Source organism: Rhinopithecus roxellana, chromosome 15 (assembly GCF_007565055.1).
Source record: "Rhinopithecus roxellana isolate Shanxi Qingling chromosome 15, ASM756505v1, whole genome shotgun sequence".
In the NCBI taxonomy this organism is placed as follows: Eukaryota; Metazoa; Chordata; class Mammalia; order Primates; family Cercopithecidae; genus Rhinopithecus; species Rhinopithecus roxellana.
This window is the reverse complement of record NC_044563.1, coordinates 70857276-70882444: the sequence shown is the minus strand read 5'-3', so window position 1 is coordinate 70882444 and position 25169 is coordinate 70857276. Positions and strand designations below refer to the sequence as shown.

General features: G+C 47.8%; 2 protein-coding genes, 1 long non-coding RNA gene and 1 pseudogene across 11 annotated transcripts in view; 3 read left to right on the top strand and 1 right to left on the bottom strand.

Annotated features, from left to right (window-relative positions):
- Window positions 1–1911: 1911 nt before the first annotated feature.
- Window positions 1912–2009, top strand: LOC115893792 (annotated as a pseudogene).
- A 1178-nt stretch (window positions 2010–3187) lies between these two features.
- On the top strand, window positions 3188–15293 carry TIRAP (TIR domain containing adaptor protein). 9 transcript variants are annotated; one of them, XR_004053652.1, is made up of 6 exons: window positions 9891–10263; window positions 10886–11012; window positions 11230–11388; window positions 12844–13416; window positions 14040–14151; window positions 14643–15293. XR_004053652.1 is itself a non-coding variant. In XM_030918277.1 (5 exons), exons 4-5 carry the CDS (start codon window positions 11322–11324, stop codon window positions 13476–13478), a joined length of 702 nt encoding a protein of 233 aa, XP_030774137.1. In that variant the 5' UTR covers window positions 3188–3398; window positions 10080–10263; window positions 10886–11012; window positions 11230–11321; the 3' UTR covers window positions 13479–13600. The 9 variants fall into 9 exon arrangements, 8 of the variants coding, with proteins under 8 accessions (XP_030774137.1, XP_030774140.1, XP_030774143.1 ...); XM_030918277.1 differs by lacking the exons at window positions 14040–14151; window positions 14643–15293 and adding an exon at window positions 3188–3398 and having other exon boundaries at window positions 10080–10263; window positions 12844–13600; XM_030918280.1 differs by lacking the exons at window positions 14040–14151; window positions 14643–15293 and adding an exon at window positions 3188–3398 and having other exon boundaries at window positions 10073–10263; window positions 12844–13600.
- On the bottom strand, window positions 14672–24947 carry LOC115893595. The gene is made up of 2 exons (XR_004053653.1): window positions 24833–24947; window positions 14672–14965 (listed from the first exon to the last, which is right to left on the bottom strand). It is a non-coding gene; the product is annotated as an uncharacterized LOC115893595 (long non-coding RNA).
- DCPS (decapping enzyme, scavenger) overlaps window positions 24402–25169 on the top strand; it is a 39927-nt gene continuing 39159 nt past the window's right edge. Inside the window, 1 exon segment of the mRNA XM_030918275.1 lies at window positions 24402–24926. Coding sequence (XP_030774135.1) covers window positions 24726–24926 — 201 coding nt within the window. The 5' untranslated portion in view covers window positions 24402–24725.

The following is a 25169-nucleotide window of genomic DNA, read 5'->3' as shown; positions in this document are numbered from 1 at the left end:
GTTCCCAGGGTGATGCCAGCAACAAGAAGTGGGTTAAGTCGGATAGCCAGGTTTCTGGATGGAGGTACTGCCCCTCCCAGAGATGAGGAGCACCAGGGAGGAGCGAAGTGAGGGACAGTGAGTGGTGCAGTCTGGGATGTGAATGGGGGGTACCTGTAGGGCATCCCTCAGATAAGGAGTTGGGCTGATTGGCATGGTCCTTGGGGGACAATCTGGGCTACAGATAGAGATGTGGACATCATGGAACAGGATGGCATCACCCCAGAGGGTAGAGTAGTGGACCAAGGAGGGAAGCTGGAGGGACCCCACCAACATTTAAGGGACAAACCAAAGAAGGGGACACTAAAGAGGTACCCACAGAGGCAGAAGAAAAACCAGGAGAGTGTGGCGTCGTGGAAGCTAAGGAGGAAGTGATCACAGTACCTGCTGGATTCAGTCCCAAGTAGTTCAGTGTTGGCCTCATTCTCGAAGAGCAGTTTCAGTGGAATTTGAGGACTGGACATTTGCAGAGAAGGAGACGTGAATGGGAATAGAAACAGCTGGTAAACTGCCCACTCTGCCTCGAAAGCAGCCTTTGGGGTTGGGCGCAGTGGCTCACAGCTATAATCCTACCACTTTGGGAGGCTGAGGTGGGAAGATCACTTGAGCCTACGAGTTCGAGACCAGCCTGGGCAACATGGCAAAATCCTGTCTCTACAAAAAATACAAAAATTAGCTGAGCGTGGTGGCATGCACCTGTAGTCCTAGCTATTAATACTTGGGAGGCTGAGGCAAGAGGATCACAAGCCTTGGAGGTTGAGGCTGCAGTGAGCTGTGAGGCACCACTGCACTCCAGCCTGGGTAACAGAGTAAGACCCTGTCTCAAAAACAAAAACAAAACAACGATAAAAATAGTGGCCTTTGTGGAGAAGGATGAAAGGGAGGGAAGAATTGATGGAGGTGGGCCTTACTAATGGCAGGGGAGGAGATGTGCTACCAGAGAGGTAACAGCAGAAGCCCCTGGGGTTAGGGTGGGGGGCCCAGGCCTCAGGCAGAAGGCAGAAGAGGAAGAAGGCGGTGCTGAAAGACAGGAAGGAACTTGCCAGGGATATGGAGGAGGGACAAGTCAACATCCGGGTTGACCCTGTGAGATTCCCCTAGGTGCCAGGCAGTTGCTCCCCCTCCCTTCAGCACGGACATTGCAATCTCAGGGTGAAAGGGAAAAGGCCTTCAAGTGTTTCTCACCCAGAAGCTGCTCCCTTCCACACAGTGAGTACTATGTTTATTAAGAAGCACTGAGACCTGTAATCCCAGCACTTTGGGAGGCGGAGGTGGGCAGATCACTTGAGGTCGGGAGTTTGAGACCAGCCTGACCAAATGGAGAAACCCCATCTCTAGTAAAACAAAATTAGCTGGGCATGGTGGTGCATGCCTGTAATTCCAGCTACTCAGGAGGCAGAGGCAGGAGAATTGCTTAAACCCTGGAGGCGGAGGTTGCAGTGAGGCGAGATTGCACCATTGCACTCCAGCCTGGCCAACAAGAACGAAACAACGTCTCAAAAAAAAAAAAAAAGCACTGAGCAACTCCCCTGTCCTCCCACAGGGCTCTACTTCCCCCACTGAGCTGTGCAGAACTGGGACCAAGCCTTCTTCATCCTTGCTCGACACTCAGCTGTCCCAACGCTTGGCCCATACTTGGCTACTTGGCGCAGTCAAGTCCTGTTTATCTGAGTGTTCCTCAAGTGTCCCTCTGCTCTGGCTGGAGCCTGAAGAACCATCCCTGGCCTCGGGGAATTTTTACTTTAAAATGGGAGCTAAGCAGCCAGAGCACAGGCTCTTTATAATGAAAAGCACTACTGCCTTTGAGGGATGGAGGTGGGAAGGGCTGGGTTAAGCAAAGCTTTCCTGAATAAGCTGCAAAAATGGGCCTTGATCCCTTTGTAGTTCATAAGCATGATATTTGGGTGTTCACGCACATGTGTGAGATGTGCCTCCCTTAAACCTTGTTAAGGGTTGTTACCTATGTGATGTTAAAAAAAAAAGAAAAAGGAAACAAACAAAAAAAATAGGCCTTGCTAGAAGAAGGGCGTTTTGCAGAGCAGAGCTGGGCAAAAGGAGGGCCCTGGGTGGAGGTATACTTGGTAGAGTCAAAGCAAACTGGGCATTTGGGTGCAGGGCCAGGTGCCTGATCTACTTTATGTAGACTCATCTAATCCTTGCAAGAACACCAGCGTTCCATCTCTCCATGCTTCATGTCTCCATAATTTGATGAGGGAAGCAAGCCTAGAAAAGTCGCGTGACTTCACCAACACCACACAACTAGTAAGTGATGAGCGCTGGTTGTGAACCCAGGCAGTTGACTCCAGAGCCCTCCCAGGATGGGCAGCTCATCCGCTTTGGCGGGCTGGTGAGAAAAGGAGGAAATCAGACTGGAGGGGGAGATCATGAATCTTACGTGGCCTAATTAAACTACCTCCACCCTCCAGCATTTCGTGCACAAAGTTTGAGGACAGTGTTTTCCAAACTGGCATGCCCTGTAGCAAGACGCTCAGGAAGACATTCACATTTCTTGTAGACTGAAACAAGGGTGGGGAATGCTCCGTTCCCTTCTCCCCAAGGTGCTTCACAGCGTTCACCAACATCTGAACAGCTCCAAGAAGTGGGAGGCAAAGGCATCTCTTTCACCCAGGACTTCCAAGCATCTTGCCTACACCAAAGCTGTTTGCAGCGGCTCTGCAGCATCCTGCAGCGCTGTTCATAACGCCCATGTGGGATCACTGCTTAGAGGAGCGAAGAAAGCACTTTGGCATGAGACGGTGTTTCCATCCCCATCGGCATCAACCAGTGTCTGGGACAGGAGCTGGCGGCCCAGCTGCTGCCCGGGTCTGCCCCTCCTACACTGCAGCCCCGTACACCCCTCGCTGTGTGTGAACCTTTGGAAAAGTCGTTCCATCTCTCCAAGCTTCATGTTTCTCCACTGTATAAAAGGAAAAAGGTACGAACACGCCCCTTGCAGGGTGTTAGGAGGATTAAATGGGTGGAATAGGGTTTTTTTTTTCCTTCTCCCCCACCTAGAACAAAACCCAGGCTTTAGGTTGTCACGGTGGGCGCCGGGGAACCCTGGCCACAGGCTCCTCTCCGAGTTGCTGCGGACCGCCCCGATGCAGCTAGCGTAGAGGACGGGCACCCGGAGTCATACAGAAGCCAGGCTGGCCGGGGCTCAGGCTGCGGTGGACACGGGCTGCCCCGTCCCGCGTCTCCCGCAGCCCGATCGTGCCCGAGCGCCTCCCGGGTCTGGACTGGGCCGGGCTGCGTGGGAGGGGCGGTGCGGCGGGCGGCGCTTCCGGGGAGCGGGGCCTGCGCGCTGCTCTTCCCCGGGGAGCCCGCGCAGCCCGCGTCGCGGCTGGGCCCGCACACAGGTGAGCCCGGGGCGGGGTCGCGGGGGACCGGGAGGCGCAGCGGGACTCCGTGGGGTGGGCGGGGCGGAGCGCGGCCGGCCTGGGCCCCGGAGTCCCGGCCCCACCGGGAGCCGCGGGGGTCCGCGCCGCCTCCAGCCCGGCCTTGCCCTGCTGGCGGCACATCCGCTTCCCTTCGCCTTCACCTTTTTGGCACCCGCAACACGCAAGCGGCATGAAAGAGCCCTCCGAGGAGGCTGTCACCTTTTCTGTCGCAAAGAAGCTGGCGCGGGGCGGCTGCCCTTTCGCTTGCCTCGCTGGAAGAGCCTGGCGGTCAGTGCCTTGTGGATGTCGTTTCTGTTCACATACTTCTCTGCTCCGGCCACAGCCTCTTCCTCTGCTCTTCGGGTTGTCATTGCGGCAGTGATTCAGCAAGTGCGTAACATTAGGTAGGGTTAGGGACCTATCGAGGCATTACACCACAGTCATTTAATGAGCAGCTCCACACGGGCTGGGCAGCCACTGTGCCAACGACTAGGGTGACCGCGGTGGACCAGCCAGATCCAGTTCTCTGGTCCCCAGGGGACAGACAGGTACGTTAGAATCACAGCACACCCTAGAAGTGCAACCGAGAGGGGGAAGTGTGGAGAACTCCCGTTGAAACACCAAAACTAGGGGACACCAGGGTCAGGAATGACTCAGAGGGAACCACATCTCCTTATTTTTCAGATTTAAGAGTTGATATGCAGGCACACAAATCACAAGTGTACAGCTCAACCATTTTCCGTAACATGCACATTTCCTGATTCAGAGCAATAAAGAAAACATTACTACATTCCCTGGCTTTTAACGCCATAAAATAGGTTTGCCTGTTTTGGATTTTCCATCCATGGAATCATACGTCATGTACTTTTTTTTTTTTTTGAGATGTAGTTTCGCTTTTGTCGTCCAGGCTGGAGTGCAGTGGCGCAATCTCGGCTCACTGCAACCTCTGCCTCGCGGGTTCAAGCAATTCTCCTGCCTCAGCTTCCCGAGTAGCCGGGATTACAGGCGCCTGTCACCACGCCCGGCTAACTGTTGCATTTTCAGTAGCGACGGGGTTGTACCATATTGGCCAGGGTGGTCTCGAACTCCTGAATTCAGGTGATCCGCCTGCCTCAGCCTTCCAAAGTGCTGGGATTGTACAGGCATGAGCCACTGAGCCGGACCTTCATGTACTCTTATGTGCGTGACATCTGACATTCAATATGTTTTGTGATATTCACCCATGTTTCGTTAGCAGTTTATTCTTGTTGGTGTATAATATTCCACTGTATGGCTAGACCACAATTTATCCATTCTACTGGACACGGGTTGATGGACAGTCGTTTCCACTGTGGGGTTATTTTGTATCTTGCTGCTACAGACATTCTTGTGTCTTTTGGTAAACATCTGTAAGCAGGCCGGGCACAGTGGCTCATGCCTGTAATCCTAGCACTTTGGGAGGCCAAGGCAGGTGGATTACAAGGTCAGGAGTTCGAGACCAGGCTGGCCAATATGGTGAAACCCCGTCTCTCCTAAAAATACAAAAATTAGCCAGGCGTGGTGGTGGGTGCCGGTAGTCCCAGGTATTTAGGAGGCTGAGGCAGGAGAATCGCTTGAACCCAGGAGGCAGTGGTTGCAGTGAGCCGAGATCACGCCACTGCACTCCATCTTGGGTGACAGAGGGAGACTCCGTCTCAAAAAAATAAATAAATAAATAAAATAAAATAATTTTAACAAAAATCTGTAAGCACTGCTGTATGAGTATATTCCTAGGACTGAAATTACTGATGTATGTATGCTCATCTTTAATCTATGGTGCCAAACACTTCTCCGAAGTAGTTGTATGGTTTACATGCCCACCGGCAGTGCTGGGGTTCCCATTCCTGCACTCTTACCACTACTTGGTAGCCTTTTTCTCTGTAGCCATTTGGCTGAGTGCCCAGCAGTGATGCATTGAGGTTTTAGTTTGCATTTCTCTGATGACTAATGAACTGTTTTTATGTCTATTGCTCATTTGAATATTCTTTTTGTGAAGTGCCTGCTCAATTCTTCTGCTCATTTTTCTGTCGTTTTCTTACTAGTTCCATTGAGTCCTTGAAATATTTGTGATATAAGACATTTATTGGATATGTGTGTGTGTGTGTCTGTGTGTATATATATATATATATATTTTTTTTTTTTTTTTTTTTTGAGACGGAGTCTCGCTCTGTCACCCAGGCTGGAGTGCAATGGTGCTGTCTCAGGCTCACTGCAACTTCTGCCTCCCGGGTTCAAACGATTCTCCTGCTTCAGCCTCCTGAGTAGCTAGGATTACAGGCACCCTCCACCACGCCCAGCTAATTTTTGTATTTTTAGTAAAGAGGGGGTTTCACCATGTTGGTGGGGCTGGTCTCAAACTCCTGACCTCGTAATCTGCCCGCCTGGGCCTCCCAAAGTGCTGGGATTACAGGTGTGAGCCACTGCACCCGGCCCTGGATATATATTTTTAAACATTTTCTCCCTTGGGAGATTGCCTTTTCACTCTCCTATTTATGTCTTTTGATGAACAGAAGTTATTCATTCTAATTTTTTTTTACCATTTTTCCCCTTATAGTTGTATTATTTAAGTCTAGTTTTTTTTGTTTTGTTTTGAGACGGTGTCTCGCTCTGTCGCCCGGGCTGGAGTGCAGTGGCCGGATCTCAGCTCACTGCAAGCTCTGCCTCCCGGGTTTACACCATTTTCCTGCCTCAGCCTCCCGAGTAGCTGGGACTACAGGCACCCGCCACCTCGCCCGGCTAGTTTTTTGTATTTTTTAGTAGAGACGGGGTTTCACCATGTTAGCCAGGATGGTCTCGATCTCCTGACCTCGTGATCCGCCCGTCTCGGCCTCCCAAAGTGCTGGGATTACAGGCTTGAGCCACCACGCCCGGCCTAAGTCTAGTTTTTAAAAAATCTTCCCTAGCAAGAAGACTCAGACAAAAGTAAAATTAAAGCTGGGCGTGGTGGCTCACGCCTGTAATCCCAGCACTTTGGGAGGCTGAGGTAGGTGGATCACTTGAGGTCAGGAGTTAGACCAGCTTGGCCAACAAAGGAAGATCCTGTCTGTACCAAAAAAATGAAAAATGAAAAAAATAAATTAGGTAGGTGTGGTGACTCACGTCTATAATTCCAGCTACTCTAGAGGTTGAGATGGAAGACTGCTTGAGCCTTGGAGGTTGAGGCTGCAGTGAGCTGTAATCACAACACTGCACTCCAGCCTGGGTGACAGAGCAAGACCCTGTCTGAAAAAAAAAAAAAGGTCGGACACAATGGCTCATGCCTCTTTGCAATCCCAGCACTCTGGGAGGTTGAGGTGGGCCAATCACTTGAGGTCATGAGTTCCAGACCAGCCTGGCCAACATGGTGAAATCCCACGTCTACTAAAAATATAAAAATTAGCTGGATGTGGTGGCGAGCACCTGTAGTCCCAGCCACTCAGGAGGCTGAGGCACAAGAATCACTCGAACCCAGGAGGCAGAGGTTGTAGTGAGCTGAGATTCCACAACTGCACTCCAGCCTGGGTAATGGAGTGAGTCTGTCTGAGAAAAAAAAAAGTCCCACGTGTGAACACAGGGGCCACCCAAATCTGCACCATAGTCTCCAAACCTCTTTGAGAACACTGTTTTGTGTCTATCAAGCTATAAATGAATTATATTCAGGACTTTAAGTGACACTGTCCTACAAACCAGAATTAATCCTACCCAAATGTTTTAGCAAGTGACTGAGAACAAAACAGCCTTTGAAATCAAAATTCTTTTAAATGTAAAGTCAGGTGAAGATGGTAATTTATTTTTAAATATATAAAAACTGTTGCAAACAATTTGAACCTTTAAACAGACCAGTTTTTAGCACTCAACTGAAATCCAATACTTTCTCCATTCATTGGCCTGATCTAATCAGACATAGTGTAGTAGTTTCCTATTGCTGCTGTAACAAATTGCCACAAACTTAGTGGCCTCAAACAACACATATTGATTATCCTACCGTTCTAAGATGGCCATCAGCAAGGCCGTGCTCCTTCTGAAGCCTCCAGGAAAGAAACCACGGACTTGCCTTTTCCAGCTTCTAGAGGCCACCTACATCCTACTGGCACCTGCTTCCCTCAGCACAGCTCTTTCGTCTGCCTCAGATCTTCCTGCCTGCCTCTTGAAAGGATCTTTGTGGTTACATTAGGCTCACCTGGGCAATCCAGGCACCCCCTCCCCATCTCAAGGTTCTTAATCACAACTGCCAAATCCCCTTTTGCCATGGAAGGTAACATATTCTCAGTTCCGGGGAGTAGGATGTGGGCCTCTTTGTGGGCCACTATTCTGTTTACCCCAGATAGTGATTCCTGCTTAACAAATTGAATATGAACTCTAAGAGATACATATTCTAAGTATATGCCTTCACAGGCTTCAGTACATTTCCTATATAATAGAAATTGGAGACCAGTTTGATATTGGATACTAAATACACTTTGGATTTCTTTTTTTTTTTTTTTTTTTTTTTTTGAGACTTGACTCTTGCTCTGTCACCCAGGCTGGAGTGCAGTGACACAATCTCGGCTCACTGCAACCTCCACCTCCCAGGTTCAAGCGATTCTCCTGCCTCAGCCTCCCGAGTAGCTGCGATTACTGGCGCGCACCACCACACCCAGCTAATTTTTGTGTTTTTAGTAGAGATGGCGTTTCACCATGTTGGCCAGGCTGGTCTCAAACTCCTGACCTCGTGATCCGCCCGCCTCAGCCTCCCAAAGTACTGGGATTACAGGTGTGAGCCACTGTGCCCTGGCCCACTTTGGGTTTTATATAGCAAAACTCCATAGTGTTTCCTTTACATCAATTTCTGCACATAATATTGGAAAAGCATTCTAGAAAGCACTAAAGGTATTGTGTTACTTCTTTTCTGAAGAAATTCTTTACTAATTTTCTTTTATTTTTTTGAGATCGAGTCTCGCTCTGTCACTCAGGCTGGAGTACAGTGGCGTGATCTCGGCTCACTGTAGCCTCCGCCTCCCAGGTTCAAGGGATTCTCCAGCCTCAGCCACCCGAGTAGCTAGGATTACAGGTATGTGACACCATGCCCGGCTAATTTTTGTATTTTTAGTAGAGACAGGATTTCGACGTGTTGGCCAGGCTGGTCTGGAACTCCTGAGCTCACATGATCTGCCCACCTCGGCCTCCCAAAGTGCTGGGATTACAGGCATGAGCCACCATGCCTGGCCTCTTTACTAATTTTCTATCAAGTCTTTGTTCTTACAAAGTGGGCATTTTTGGTATGATTCTACTTTATTAATTTTTTCAAATCACAAAAAAAGCGACTGCATATTATACTACACAGCAAATCAGAGAATAGGCAGAGCTAGTGAGTAGAGCTTCCAGTTGGATATTTGGGTTCATTATCTTACCTACTTGTCAACCACATCTCAAGATATGATGACAGTTACCAGGTCTTGGAAACATTAACACGTTTCAATGTGTGACAGTTCCACAGCCCCAGCTACTAAAGAACTGAAAAGGAACAAGGAAGGTGCATGGCATCTTGGATTGCAGGAAGTAGGCAATGGGTACGGTTACTGGAATTTACCTGCCATCTTGCTCAATTATCCTGTCAAAGGTGCTATTATTTTTCTTAAAACATTTCCATAATGTTTCTCATGAGGGCTTATACTACCCCACTTCTAGTGGCATATACTGCTGGACAACTGGATTTCTTCTTAACCAAGCAATGGAAAAGCAATTTCCCCAAATCAGCATGTTTTGCCAAAAGGGCAAGTCATTTTATAAAATGAGAAACTGAAACTTTTAAATCTACATATATTAAGTAGATTAACATATTATGCTAATTTTTAACCTTTAGAATATTTAGAAATCAAATGATGCTTTAGTTTACAAGTGCACCAAGGCCAAATAATGAATATTAAAACAGAATTGAAAAAATATTTAAATAATGCAAAAACCAACTGACATCATGTCTACTACTAGGGGCAGAAAGGCATTCTGAATGGCCCTAGCTGCAGCCTACCACTTAGGCTGTCTGAAATCCCAAGCATATTAGGAAAGAAAAGAAACTCATACGTATTAGTCAACTTCCAGTGCCTTTTTGGTGGCTTCACATTTAGCTGTGCTGCTTTTTCAGATGTCTTCTCTGGTTCCTGGACCCATTCCAACTCTTCACTCTGCCTCGTTTGCTGCTATGGTTTAAGTTCTACTTCTTTTTTGAACTTTGATATATGTTCACAAATCCTCAGCATCCCTTGTCTTCTAAGCATCAGTGAACAAAGCATTAATGTGCAGCATAGAAAGACATTCTTTAATTTTTTTTTTTTTTTGAGATGGAGTTTCACTCTTGTTGCCCAGGCTGGAGTGCAGTGGTGTGATCTCAGCTCACTGCAACCTCCGCTTCCAGGTTCAAGAGATTCTCCTGCCTCAGCCTCCCAAGTAGCTGGGATTATAGGTGCCCGCCATCACACCCAGCTAATTTTTGTATTTTTAGTAGAGATGGGGTTTTACCATGTTGGCCAGGCTGGGCTTGAACTCCTGACCCCAGGTGATCCGCCGCATTGGCCTCCCAAAGTGCTAGGATTACAGGCATTAGCCATCGTGCCTGGACACATTCTTTAAATTTTGAAGCGTTTTATTTTAGTGTGTCTCCTAATACTTGTTTCTATGAGTTTTCAGGTTTTGATCTCACAGATCCACCAAAGAGAAAGCGGCCCTGCGCCAGTTGCTCTGCTAGCTCTTCACAGGAGAAGTGTCACTAGAATCCTACAGCCCCCACAGGCTCTGCTCCACAGAGACTTAAGGCTGAAGGAGTGTCCACTGTCAGGGGCATCCACTGTCACTGTGGTGGGAAGAGAACATGGTGGGTTGCCTTTCTAAGGGATTCTTGGGCTTTCTTATTTCCATATAAATGTAGAAGCAGTCTGACAACCTCCCCACCAAAAAACCTAAAAAACAAAAATCTTCTAGACTTTGCAACAGCACTGAATTAATGATCAGTTGGGGAAACATTAATGTTACAAGTTTTATAAACCATGAACATAATATATCCCTCCAATATCTAATTTTATATACATAGTAGCCCACATTTTCTAAGCATTTATTACATGCCAGGCACCATTAGGACTTTACATAAATTATTTCATGTAATCTTCACAATAATGCTGAGAAGGACGCTTTAGTACCTCCATTTCATAAATGGAGAAACCGGAGTTTAGCAAGATGGCCAAAGGCCACGGTTAACCAGAGGTGAGACTCAGGCACTCTACCTGCAGTCTGCAGTCTTCACCACTTTTTGACATGACCTTCCTGAGCTGATAGCTCCAGGAGCGATGGGTCTATGGATGGAGTTATTCAGGGGGAGGCAGACTTGGAGGAAAAGTCTCCCAAGATTTCCTGCATGTGCTCTCTACTGTTCAGCTTCTGTCTATCTGGATACATAATTATTTGTCCAAATAGCAACTGTCCTTCTTCTACCATTTCAGGTCTTACATAGGAAGAAGTCCTTGTAAAGAGCTGCCTGACAGCTGCCCTTCCCCAGATCCCAAATATCCTCCTGGCCAGGTGGAGCAGAGAACAGTCCCTCAGCTGGTCATGCTGAGCTCACACCCTGTAAGTCTGACCACACTACACAGCTCTGGCTTTATCTAGAACCCAGCTCCAATCACAGTCGTGTCTGGCCCTAATCTCATGAGGAATGCAGGACCCTTTTAGAGAGGAAGCCTCTGTCAGCCATTAGGAGAGAAACCCAACTTCCCAGAGCTCCTCCACGGGGAATGAGAGCAGGGTAAGTGCAGCCTTTGTGACTCTCTCTCTCTGCCCTCTGTAGGATGGCTGCTCCATGAGGTCAAGACTGGGTCTTCTCCCTCCTCCCCCTTTACCGATGCCTGGTCTCACGGGGCTAGTTTTGACCCCCACGCTATGGCATCATCGACCTCCCTCCCAGCTCCTGGCTCTCGGCCTAAGAAGCCTCGAGGCAAGATGGCTGGTGAGTGGAACTGGACTCGCGACTCTGCTGTGTTCCTGAGTGTAGTGCTTAGTCTCCATAGGGTGTGGTGGGAGGCCTGCCTGGTCCAGACTCAGAGAGAGACGCAGGAAGGCTGACGGGGGGAACTGCTGACCTGACTTCAGGGCCTGGACGCATGGTGGAAAGTGAGGAGGGGAGGCCTGCGCCAGCTCAGCCAGATCTTGATCCTTTTGGCTCAGAGGTTTTCCAAGCCTGCTCAGCTAGCTTTCCCAGCCTGGAAACCAGTGTGCTGAGGGCTTGACACTGTCTCTCGTTGTGTAAATCTTTGTTCCAGAACCATCTGGAGGAGAAGCCAAGCAGAGAGAGAAAATGAATCAATCCCCACCACAACTATCTGTCCTTATCAAAGGCTGGGGAAGCTGGGTTTTCATCTCCTTACGGAGTCGCTACAACGCACCTGACACTGCATTCTCAGTGAACTTTCAGCACCTAAGACAAACCCATTTTACAGATGAGGCAATGGAGACACAGACTAATTTGCTGAAGGTCATACAGAAAGTGAGCCACAGTCAGAACTGTGTCCCTGACTCCAGAGTGTGGGTTCTGAATCGCGAAGTTCTCCGCTCCTCAGCAGCTCTGAGCAGTAGCCTCTTCCCCATCTGGCGACAATCTAGGATTTCTTGGGGCCAAACAGATGCCAGTCCTCCATGCCCCTTCCTAATCTAAGTCCACCTCCTCTCGGTGCTGGAAGTGGGCTCTGGGACTGATGGATCCTTCTCGCATAACGTAGCTCTGCCTGCAGACTCCCAGGTGGTTGACTAGTCAGCTCTAGTGGGAAGTTCTGCTTAAGGTGGGCTGGGGGTACCAGGTATCAAAGAGCCTGGGAGTAGTGCAAGGCCATTTCTCTTAACCAGGCTGGTGGGACACTCTCACATAAGGATTCCAGAGTTCTGACATACGTCCAAAACCTTTACCTTTAGAGGGCACTTTTAGGCAAGTCCCAAAGGATATACAAAAATAGCGGAGTGTCGGGCGCAGTGGCTCATGCCTGTAATCCTAGCACTTTGGGAGGCTGAGGTGGGCAGATCATGAGGTCAGAAGTTCAAGACCAGCCTGACCAACATGGTGAAATCCCGTCTCTACTGAAAATACAAAAATTAGCCAGGGGTGGTGGTATGCACCTGTAATCCCAGCTACTCAGGAGGCTGAGGCAGGAGAATTGTTTGAACCTGGGAGGTGGAGATTGCAGTGAGCCAAGATCACGCCACTGCACCCCAGACTGGGTGAGAGTGAGACTCTGTCTCAAAACAAAAAAAAATAGTAGAGCAACAGGTCTCTGAGAATACGATGTTTCCCAGTGCAGGGAAGCGGACTGCAGTCTGTCTGCCTCGCTGTGAGGTGGGCTCCTCCCTGTGTAGGCAGTGAGAGGGCACCTGTTAAGAAGACACAGGCCTGAGCGGTGTTTCTCCCCCACAGACTGGTTCAGGCAGACCCTGCTGAAGAAGCCCAAGAGGCCGGACTCCCCAGAAAGCACCTCCAGCCGTACTTCACAGCCTCCCTCACAGGACAGACTATCCCCAAGCCTCAGCTTAGTCACGTCTCCCAGCCTGCCACCCACACATGCCAGTGACAGCGGCAGTAGTCGCTGGAGCAAGGACTATGACGTCTGTGTGTGCCACAGTGAGGAAGACCTGGTGGCTGCCCAGAACCTGGTCTCCTACCTGGAAGGCAGCACCACCAGCCTGCGCTGCTTCCTGCAACTCCGGGATGCAACCCCAGGTGGTGCTATCGTGTCCGAGCTGTGCCAGGCACTGATCAATAGTCACTGCCGTGTGCTGCTCATCACGCCGGGCTTCCTTCAGGACCCCTGGTGCAAGTACCAGATGCTGCAGGCCCTGACCGAGGCCCCAGGGGCTGAGGGCCGCACCATCCCCCTGCTGTCGGGCCTCAGCAGAGATGCCTACCCACCTGAGCTCCGATTCATGTACTACGTCGATGGCAGGGGCCCTGATGGTGGCTTTCGCCAAGTCAAAGAAGCTGTCATGCGTTGTAAGCTACTACAGGAGGGAGAAGGGGAACGGGATTCAGCCACAGTATCTGATCTACTTTGACTTTTAGGAGACAGCCCTGTAGCCTAGTAGTTCAAAGTGCAGCCTCTGGAAAAGGCTGTCAGGGTTTGTATCCTGGCTCCTGCACTTATTATTAACCCATAAAAAGTAACTTGGGCAAGTTACTTACCCCCTCTGTGCCTTGGTTTCCTCACTGACCACCACGTTTCCATTGCTATGAAATGAGAACAGTATATAGACTAAGGGCTCAGAACATGGCCTAGCACATGTATTCATAATAGGCAGAGCCTAGCACAAATCAGGTCCTCAATAAGTTATTAGCTAGTAGTAGTAATAGTAATAGCATTACGTTTCTCTGAGATCAGGCTGGAGATGTCCATCAAGAGCTGGGAAGGTGCCAGGAGGGACATTGGTTTAGTAAGGCAAAATAATGCAAAATAATAGGAAAGAAGTGCATATGAGTGTATCTGGGGAGGGCCATGCTATTGCAGTAGGTTTGGAAGTGTGGTAATAGATAAAAAGGTAGAAGAGGCAGGACCTGTTGGAGAAAACAGAGATGCTGGGTTTGGGAAGGGTGACAATGCTGTGACTGGTCTCTTTCAGATCTGCAGACACTCAGTTGACACTTTTTATATCATGGGACCCCGGAAGTTGGAGTAAAGCTGGAAATAGAAAACCCACGCAGGGCCTTGGATTCCCACAGATGTGACAAGAGGTATAGAGAGCGAGTCTGCAGCGCTTTGCCCGTGTCCCTGGGATCACAGCACCCATCAGGCTTCCATTACTGTGGGCTCCCTAAGAACCATGGAGAGGTTGGGAACTCCCCCAGGAAGGCCATGAAGCTGGGGATTCCCCCTAGGAAAGCCACGAGGAAGCTGGGGACTCCCCAAGACGGCCATGAGGAAGCCAGAAACTGGAGGTGGTAGGAGGTGGTATTGACCAATGATGGCCAGCAGGGCTCGTATCCTGCCTAACTGGACAAGAAGCCTGGCACACACTTCTTTCTTCCCCTGGAACTGGGTACTGGCATACACTGGTATCCCTCCTAAAAAGGTGACTCACCTGACTGATCAGCAAGCAGCCTAGATTGCAGGCCTCACCATGGATGGTCTTCCCAGTTGCCTGGGGAAACCCTGGAATGGGCGTCAGGAGAAAGCAAGAGGAATCCAGTCCTTCACACTCACACTACTCTGTTCCTCTTTCCAGAGACATCGATTCACTTCAGAAAGCTGTAAGGAAGACACAGTCAGCACTGCACTGTATTTTTTATTTATTGCCTAAGTGCCATTAAAGACACAAACCTGGAAGCCATTCCGAATGTGGGGGTGAGGTGGTGGAGGGAGCAAGTGAAGAGATGGGAAGCCAGGGCTCAGGGTTCAACGCCTTCACCTGAGCTCACAAGCCCACGGATGCTGTGACATCTGAGAGCTTCATCCGTGGTCTGGCTAAAGCTGATACTTTCACAGTCACCATCTTCACCTTTGGACTGGGAAGAATCAGCATTTTTCTTCTGGCAGATGACGGTATTCCTTATAGGACAGGCAAGGTTTCATTCATCTGTTCTCAGTAAGTTTGTTTCTGAACTGAAATGAATTTCATTATTTCCTCCAACATGTACTTTTGTGCCCTCTCTCTCACTTCTCCCTATCATGACCCCTCTTTTGCTGAAAAAAAAAGTTTTATTATTTTTTCTATCTCTAGTTCTAGAAAGAGAAAATTTACTTTTTAAATTATAAATTATTTTGCTGGGCACCGTGGCTCACACCTGTCATCTCAGCGCTTGGGGAGGCCAAGGCGGGTGGATCATGTGAGGTCAGGAGTTCAAGACCAGCCTGGGCAATATGGTGAAACCCCGTCTCTACTAAAAATACAAAAATTAGCTGGGTGTGGTGGTGGGCACCTGTAATCCCAACTACTCAGGAGGTTGAGGCAGAAGAATTGCTTGAACCTGGGAGGTGGAGGTTGCAGTGAGCCAAAATCATGCCACTGCACTCCAGCCTGGGCAACTGAGCAAGACCCTGTCTAAAAAAAAAAAAGGCCGGGCGCAATGGTTCATGCCTTTAATACCAGCACTTTGGGAGGCCGAGGTGGGCAGACCACAAGGTCAAGAGATCGAGACCATCCTGGCCAACATTGTGAAACCCCGTCTCTACCAAAAATACAAAAATTAGTTGGGTGTGGTGGTGTGGGCCTGTAGTCCCAGGTACTTGGGAGGCTGAGGCAGTAGAATTGCTTGAATCCAGGAGGCAGAGGTTGCAGTGAGCCAAGATCGCACCACTGCACTCCAGCCTGGGTAACAAAGTGAGACTCCATCTCAAAAAAAAAAAAAAAAAAACAAAAAATTATTTTATTATACACAAAAGGATTAACAAATAATATGTCCACTCATGTGCCGACCACCCAGTTTAAGAAGCTATACCTTATCATCTCTTATAGTGGTCCCTTTGTGCCCTGAATTGCACTCCCCCCTCCCCCACCAGAAATAACCAATATTTTGAATTTTGAACTTCCTGCTTTTAGCTTTTCTGTATACATTTACCACATATGTATGCACCCCCACCAGCATATTGTTTAGTTTTACATGGTTTTATATTTTATGTAAACAGCATTACAGTGTTTGTATTCTGCAGATTCCTTTCCTTGTTCACCAAATGTTTGTGAGATTTATCCATGCGGATGGATGACACGCCAGTTATTAATAATACACTTTCATCCCACGATGTAAATATGCCACTATTTAGTTACACATTCTTCTCCAAATGGATATTTGTTGTTCCTAGGTTTTTGCTATTAAAAACAATGAGCCTCTGAACTTTTTCGTACATTTCTGCAAGCAAGATTTTCTAGGATTTAGCCCAGAAAATCATGCTGGGGCTGGGCGTGGTGGCCCATGCCTGTAATCCCAGCACTTTGGGAGGCCGAGGTGGGCGGATCACTTGAAGTCAGGAGTTTGAGACCAGCCTGGTCAACATGGTGAAACCCTGTCTTTATTAAAAATACAAAAATTAGCCAGGTGTGGTGGTGCACGCCTGTAACCCCAGCTACCTGGGAGGCTGAGGCAGGAGAATTGCTTGAGCCTGGGAGGGGGAGATTGCAGTGAGCTGAGATACCGCACCACTGCACTCCAGCCTGGGTGACAGAGCGAGACTCCATCTCAAAAAAAAAAAAAAAAAAAAGATCCTGGTGGGTAACAAATATACTGCTGCTGGGTAGTAAAGAAACTACATGCTGTTTTTCTAAAAGATGCCACAGTTTCTTCCAAATTGGCTGTGTCAATTTAAATTCCTACCATTTGTGTTTAAGAGTTCCCACTTTTGGCTGGGTGCGGTGGCTCACGCCTGTAATCCCAGCACTTTGGGAGGCCAAGGCGGGCGAATCACGAGGTCAGGAGATAGAGACCATCCTGGCTAACACGGCGAAACCCTGTCTCTACTAAAACTTCAAAAAATTAGCTGGGTGCGGTAGTGAGTGCCTGTAGTCCCAGCTACTCGGGAGGCTGGGGCAGGAGAATGGCGTGAACCCGGGAGGCGGAGCTTGCAGTGAGCTGAGATCCAGCCACTACACTCCAGCCTGAACAGAGCGAGACTCCATCTCCAAAAAAATAAATAAATAAATAAAAGAGTTCCCACTTTTTCATGTTCTTGCTAACAATCAGATTTTTAAATGTCTGCTAATCTGGTGGGTGAAAACTGGTAACTATTGTAATTTTTTTTCCTTTTCACCATTTTTATGAAAAAAAAAATCAAGCATATACTGAAAGGAAAAGGTTTGATGAATCCCTATGTACCCATCAGCTAGTTTCAACAGTTACCAACTCTGAGCTAATCTTTTACCAGTAATACCCTACCCATATCTCTCACTCCTCCCAAGATCATCTGAAGCAAATCTCAGAAATCATTTTATTCCTAAATATTTAAGTATGCATCTCTCAATTTTTAAACTGTTTTTGGTTTTGTTTTTCGTTTTTCTGAGATGGAGTTTTGCTCGTTACCCAGGCTGGAGTGCAATGGCACAATCTTGGCTCACTGCAACCTCTGCCTCACAGGTTCAAGTGATTCTCCTGCCTAAGCCTGGGATTACAGGCGTGCACCACCACACTCGGCTAATTTTTGTATTTTTAGTAGAGATGGGGTTTCACCATATTGGCCAGGCTGGTCTTGAACTTCTGACCTCAGGTGATCCACCGGCCTTGGCCTCCCAAAATGCTGGGATTACAGGCATGAACCACCATGCCCAGCCTAAAATATTTCACCTTTTACTTTGTGCTTTTTGTGTTTTACTCAGGAAGTCCTCCCGACATCTGTATATTTTCTTCTGTCTTTAATCCACCTGGATTTTCTGTTTGGGCTTTTGTTGTTCTTTAGTCAAAGATCCAATTCTTTTTTCTATTTGAATAACCATCATTTACTGACTAGTCCATCCTTACCCCACCCCTACTGATGATGATGTCACTGCTGTCACATATTATCATATGTTGCGGGCTGTTACTGGGTTCTCCAGTCTCCTCCCTTTATCTGTTTGTGTAACCCTGTGCTGATGCCACACTGGCTTGTTTACTGATGTTTTTAATAAGCCTGGACCATTTGTAGGTCAATTCTTCCTGCTCTTCTTATACATCAAAAATCACTTTAACTTTTCTTGTTCCTTTACTCTTCCATGTAAATTGTTTATTCAACCATCACGTTCCAGGAAAAAGCCTGTTAGTATTTTTATTGGACTTACATGGAATTTATAGATTTATTTTGAAAAAACAGATATGTTTATGAGTCTTTCTATTCATAAAAATAGTATGTCTCCATTTACTTATATCTTTAAGTGTATTTCAATAAAGCTTTCTATCTTTTCCACATTGGTCAGCTCCTCTTTTTATTAGAATTATTCCCTACCATTTCATATTTTCTGTTGCTGTTGTAAAGGGTAATTTTACATTTTTATCTATTACTGATATAAAGAATTGTAATTTATTTCACATATCGATCTAGTATTAAACAGCATGCTGAATTACTTAATTCTATACGACTATAAACTTTGCAGGGTCTTGCTGTTGCCCAGGCTGAAGTGCAGTGGCGTGATCATGGCTCACCACTGCCTTGACCTCCTGGGCCCAAGCCATGATTCTCCTACCTCAGCCCTCTGAGTAGCTGGGACCACAGGCCTGTGCCACAACTCCTGACTAATTTATTTGTACTTTTTGTAGAGATGGGGTTTCGCCATGTTGCCCAGGCTGGTCTTGAACTCCTGGGCTCAAGCTATCTGCCTGCCTGGGCTTCCCAAAGTGCTGGGATGATAGGCTTGAGCCACCACTCCTGTCCTGTCGGATTTTCTATAAACAGTCATACAATTTGCAAAAGAAAATAAAAACTTTAGTTTCTTTTGTGGCTCCTAAGGCCTCCAATAAAACAAAGTGACAATAGCAGCCATCCTTGTCTCATTCCTTCCTTAAAAGGAATGCTTCACACACTTCTGCACTAAATGTGTGCGTTTTAGGTTTTCTGATACATAATTTTTTCTTTCCCTTTTTTTTTTTTTTTTTTTTTTTGAGACAGAGTCTTGCTCTGTCTCCCAGGCTGGAGTGCCGTGGTGCGACCTTGGCTCACTGCAACCTTTGCCTCCCGGGTTCAAGCAATTCTCCTGCCTCAGCCTCCCAAGTAGCTAGAACTACAGGTGTGTGCCACCACAACAGGATAATTTTTTGTATTTTTAGTACAGACAGGGTTTTACTGTGTTAGCCAGGAGGGTCTTGATCTCCTGACCTCACAATCCACCCACCTCGGCCTCCCAAAGTGCTGGAATTACAGGTGTGAGCTACTGCGCCCAGCTTTTTTTTTTTTATTATTTGAAGAATTTACGATTGGAATTAATTGCTCCTCAAATGTTTGTTAGACTCATCTGTAATACCATTTGGGCCTAGAATAGTCTCTGTTTTTTTGAGATGGAATCTTGCTCTATTGCCCAGGCCTGAGTGCAGTGGGATTACAGGCGTGAGCCACCATGCCCGGCCAGAATATTCTTTATTGTGAAATTTAAAGCTACAATTTCAATGTCTTGAAGAGTTACAGATCTATTTAGATTTTCCATTTCTCCTGGAGTCAATTTGGTATAAAAGTCAATAAAGACTACAAGACCAGTTTAAGTAGATTTTTCAGTCTGAGTGTCCTGGATCATGTACACAATCATGAATGTGAAGTCTGTCTGCATGAAGAATCATCTGTGGTTATAAATTCTTAGGAGGTTTTTTCCTTCTTCCCTCAGGGACAACGGTTGAAGCAGGCAAGTTTCCTAATCACCTTCTCTCCTTTAGTAGGGCAGCATTTTTCTTTTTAAAAAATAGTTGGCTGGGCGCGGTGGCTCAAGCCTGTAATCCCAGCCCTTTGGGAGGCCGAGACAGGCGGATCACGAGGTCAGGAGATCAAGACCATCCTGGCCAACACGGTGAAACCCCGTCTCTACTAAAAAATACGAAAAACTAGCCTGGCGAGGTGGCGGGCGCCTGTAGTCCCAGCTACTCGGGAGGCTGAGGCAGGAGAATGGCGTGAACCTGGGAGGTGGAGCTTGCAGTGAGCTGAGATCCGGCCACTGCACTCCAGCCTGGGCGACAGAGCAAGACTCCATCTCAAAAAAAACAAAACAAAACAAAAAATAGTTGGCCTGGCCAGGCACAGTGGCTCATGCCTATACTCCTAGCACTTTGGGAGGCCAAGGCGAGATCACCCAAGGTCAGGAGTTCAAGACCAGCCTGACCAACATGGCGAAACCCTGTCTCTACTAAAAATACAAAAAAATTAGCCATGCGTGGTGGGCGCCTGTAATCCCAGCTATTCAGGAGGCTGATGCACGAGAATTGCTTGAACAGGGGCGGCGGAGGTTGCAGTGCGCCGAGATCGTGCCACTGTACTCCAGCCTGGGCGACAGAGCGAGACTCCGTATACAAAAAAAAAAAAAAAAATTGTTGGCCCCTTCATTGAGCTGGTGGACCTTCAGGGATCTTAGCTCTATGGAAAGTTCTGTATCTTAATTCCTCTTTCAGACATAAGCTCAGGTCTTGTTTCTTGTCCCTTGAATCATGTGCTAGACGTCTAGAGATCAGCAATGGCCCTTAAAATAGCTTTCACCTTAACAATCCCCTTACCACTCTATAGATTCAAACTCCCACATCATTTTGGTTCCTGCAATTTTTACTTTTTTGAGAGCTCAGCAACGTAACTAAAAGAATGTTTTCGTTATGTTCGGGTGTCTTGTAGCTGACTTGTTTTCGGTTTAGTCTGTCATAATGACTGAAATGGAAGTGGGAAGTATCCAGTCCTTCTTTAGACTAAAAAAGAAAAGATTTGGGAGGTTTTTTTTTTTTTTTTTTGAGACACAGTCTCGCTCTGTCACTCAGGCTGGAGCGCAGTGGTGCAATCTTGGCTCATTACAACCTCCGCCTCCAGGTTGAAGCCATTCTCCTGCCTCAGCCTCCCGAGTAGCTGGAATTATAGGTGCCTGCTGCCACACTCAGCTAATTTTTGTATTTTTAATAGAGATGGGTTTCATCATGTTAGCCAGGCTAGTCTCAAACTCCTGACCTCAAGAGATCCACCGCCTTGGCCTCCCAAAGTGCTGGGATTACAGGCATGAGCCACTGCACCTTGCATGGGAGAAATTTTAAGATTTCTAAAAAACTAAACAATTGAACAGGGCTTCATAATAAATGAGTAACCTAATATAGCATTGTCTAGTAGAACTTCCTTTGATAATGAAAATGTTCTCCATCTGTGCTCATATGGTAGCCACTGGTCACAAGTGGATATCAAGCACTTGCTAACTGGCTAGTGTAACTGAGGAACTGAATCTTAACTGTGCTACCATAAAGATTCCTTTCACTCTGAGGTCTGGTATTTAATAGAACTTCTGGTAGCTGAGGCTTCCTATGAGCTCATCCTTTCCTCGAAACAGGCATTCTTTTTTTTTTATAGACAAAGCCTCACTCTCTTGCTCAGGCTGGAGTGCAGTGGTGTGATTATAGCTCACTGCAGCCCCAAACTCCTGGGCTGCAGTGATCCTCCCACCTCAGCCTCCTGAGTAGCTGGGACTACAGGTGTAAGCCACCATGTGGGGCATGAGCCAGACTTTTTGAAGAGTAGAATTCTGGTTTTATATTTTAATCAAAATTATACCCATATTGATGAATTTTGCCGCTAATGAATATATTCCTCTACTATTTCATTTCAAATGTTTCTCTTTTGCTCATTATATTTTAGCTACACAGGTCATTCCTTTTTTTTGAGACGGAGTCTTGCTCTGTCACCCAGGTTGAAGTGCAGTGGCGCGATCTTGGCTCATTGCAACCTGCACCTCCTGCGTCAGCCTCCCAGGTAGCTGGGATTACAGGTGCACACCACCACACCCGGCTAATTTTTGTATTTTTAGTAGAGACTATGTTTCATCATGTTGGCCAAGCTGGTCTCAAACTCCAGACCTGAAGTGATCCGCCTGCCTCGGCCTCCCAAAGTGCTGGGATTACAGGTGTAAGCCACTGCGCCCAGCAGTTATTCCTATTTTTAAAAAAATGTCAAGTACATTACTGCTCTAGGGTCTTTGACAGCTAATATTTACTCTGCCTGGGCTCTTCATATGGCTGGTATGGCTGGTTCCTTCTCATTCAAGTCTCAGCTCAAATGTCACCTTTTGAGAGGCTGACCACAATCATCTTATCTAAAGGGCTTGGCCAGGCATGGTGACGCATGCCTGTAATTCTAACACTTTGGGAGGTGGGCAGGTCACCTGAGATCAGGAGTTAGAGACCAGCCTGGCCAACATAGCAAAACCCCGTCTCTACTAAAAATACAAAAATTAGCCAGGCGCGCTAGTGTATGCCTGTAATCCCAGCTACTCCGGAGGCTGAGGCAGGAGAGTTGCTTGAACCTGGGAGGCGAAGGTTGCAGTGAGCCAAAATTGCGCCACCGTACTCCAGCCTGGGTGACCGAGTGAGACTCTGTCCCAAATTAAAAAAAAAGCAGTGGGCTCCTATCCCCAGGCTCTTTCACACTGTCCAGTTTTGTTCTATTAACAGTACTTGGCCTGGCACAGTGGCTCATGCCTGTAATCCCAGCACTTTGGGAGGCTGAGGCGGGCAGATCACAAGGTCAGGAGATCGAGACCATCCTGGCTAACACGGTGAAACCCTGTCTCTACTAAAAACACAAAAAATTAGCCGGGTGTGGTGGCAGGCGCCTGTAGTCCCAGCTACTGGGGAGGCTGAGGCAGGAGAATGGTGTGAACCCAATAGGCGGAGCTTGCAGTGAGCTGAGATTGCACCACTGCACTCCAGCCTGGGTGACAGGGGAAAACAAAACAAAACAAAAAAACACCATACACAGCACTTAATCATTATCTTGTTTACCTCACATACCCCATTTGAATATACAGTTTATGAAAGAAGAGGCCTCGCTGTCTTGCTCAGAACTAATAGTGGCTGGCACATGGAAAATGGAGACCTGGAGAGGTTAAGAGACTTTTCCAAAGTTGCACAGCTAGTCAGTGTTGGGGCCCGACTTCATGGCTCTCAATTCTGGGCTCTTTTTGTAAAAATGTAGCTACTTTGGCAGTGTACAGTGGCTCACACCTGTAATCCCAGCACTTTGGGAGGCCCAGGTGGGCAGATCATGACGTCAGGAGTTCGAGACCAGCCTGGCCAACACAGTGAAACCCTGACTCTACTAAAAATACAAAAAATTAGCCGGGCCTAGTGGCACGCGCCTGTAATCCCAACTACTCAGGAGGCTGCGGCAGGAGAATCGCTTGAACCTGGGAGGCAGAGGTTGCAGTGAGCCGAGATGGCGCCATTGCACTCCAGCCTGGGTGACAGATCCTAAGTCTCTCCTAATAATGCTTTCTGCATCACAAAAAAAAAGCAGTCTTTTATCCAACTCCTAATCTATATTTCTGGTAGAAGTAATCCAAAAATCAAACTAACACATGGTACACTTTGTTACTGACCAAAACTGACTGTAAGTTGCATCTTGTTGCTAATGTTGAAAATGGCCAAAACTGTCCCATTAGATCTGTCTTAAAACCTAAACTCAAATCACTGGCAAAAATAATGTGTGGCTGACTGAAACGATGTAACTCTTTTTTTTTTTTTGAGACGGAGTCTCGCTCTGTCGCCAGGCTGGGGTGCAGTGGTGCTCTCCGGGCTCACTGCGACACTCCGCCTCCTGCGTTCAAGCGATTCTCCCGCCTCAGCCTCCAAGGAGCTGGGACTACAGGCGACGGCCACCACGCCCGGGGAATTTTTTAATTTTTGTATTTTTAGTAGAGACAGGGTTTCACCATGTTGGCCAGGATGGTCTCGATACCTTAACCACGTGATCCGCCACCTCGACCTCTCAAAGGGCTGGGATTACAGGCGTGAGCCACCGCGCCTGGCCGTAAGTACCAACTCTTGACAAAATTTAGATCTGTTAAATAACACCAGCGAAAAACGGGCTAACCAGAAACAATGGTCACTAAAGAAACCCTCAACAGCAGAAGTTACAAGTAATCATTTTATACAGCAAAAAAAAAAAAAAAAAAGAGAAACGAAACCCTGGGAGACGAATCATACTGCAAATCATAACCCCGGGTAGCAGGGCAGAAATACAGGCCAACTAGATAGAGAGGAGGGGGATGCCTCCAGGCCGGAAATAAGTGGGTGATGGAAATGGTTCTTCTGGCCCTATTCCTTTACCTTTCTTGTCAGCAGAAAAGTGCTGAGTCTACAAAGTAAAAAACTGATCACGATGAAAATTTCTGCAAAGTAATTAAAATGGGAGAAAAATGGAAATGACTTAAATACTCGGTATAAAAAATCAACCAAGGAATAAAATGGGTTCACGGATTTGCGTCAGAAACGTTGCTTCCCTTATAATTGTCAACGTCGGTGAAACTATGATTAAAATGTCAGTATTCAAACAAGGCCTCCAACGCTCCCGTGGCCCCAGGGGGTCTTCGGCTCCCACCCCGGGGCGTGGGCCTGGGGGTCCCTCTTCACTGCGCAGCCACTTCTAGCCCGCCGCTTTCGGGACTCTCAACCTTCTTTTCCCTTCCCTGCGGGCCGGCCAGCACCACAACGGGGCCAAAGCCAGTAACTTGGTTGAAAGGCGCGCCCTGGGACAGGTCTACGGGCTCCGCTTTGCGCTGCACGCAGCCCGCAGTAGCGGGTGCCAGAGCAGGGTACGCCGGGAGTTAGCAGCCCAGCCAGGCCGCTAGGCTCGGGCGAGGGGCGGGGCCGGCGCAGGACGCGCAGGCGCACACCGCCTCCCGGGCAGCATGGCGGATGCAGCTCCTCAACTCGGCAAGAGAAAGCGTGAATTGGACGTGGAGGAGGCCCACGCCGCCAGCACAGAAGAAAAGGAGGCAGGAGTTGGAAATGGTACCTGTGCTGCTGTCCGCTTACCATTCTCCGGCTTCAGAGTGCAGAAAGTGCTGAGGGAGTCTGCGCGGGACAAAATAATTTTCCTACATGGGAAGGTACCAGGAGGCAACCCTGAGGCGGGATGCGGGAAGCGGTGAACCAATCATCGCCTCGGAGGCGGATTTTTTTTCCGGATCTCGGCCGGAAAATACCAATCATTATCACTCGGGGGAGGTGGGAGTGCGCCACTAGAATGCATAGAGGGGCGGTAAAAGGCGGCAAGATTGCCCTTGAAATTAAGGCAATGAACACATCTAGCTGTAATTTTTCTAATGTCTCTTTCACTAGAAATATCTACT

Bases quoted from the DNA above. Each gene is read 5' to 3' on its own strand.
- TIRAP (XM_030918277.1), top strand. From the start codon at position 11,322: ATGGCATCATCGACCTCCCTCCCAGCTCCTGGCTCTCGGCCTAAGAAG. The intron at 11,389-12,843 runs GTGAGTGGAACT...TCTCCCCCACAG, and splicing joins GCCTCGAGGCAAGATGGCTG to ACTGGTTCAGGCAGACCCTG.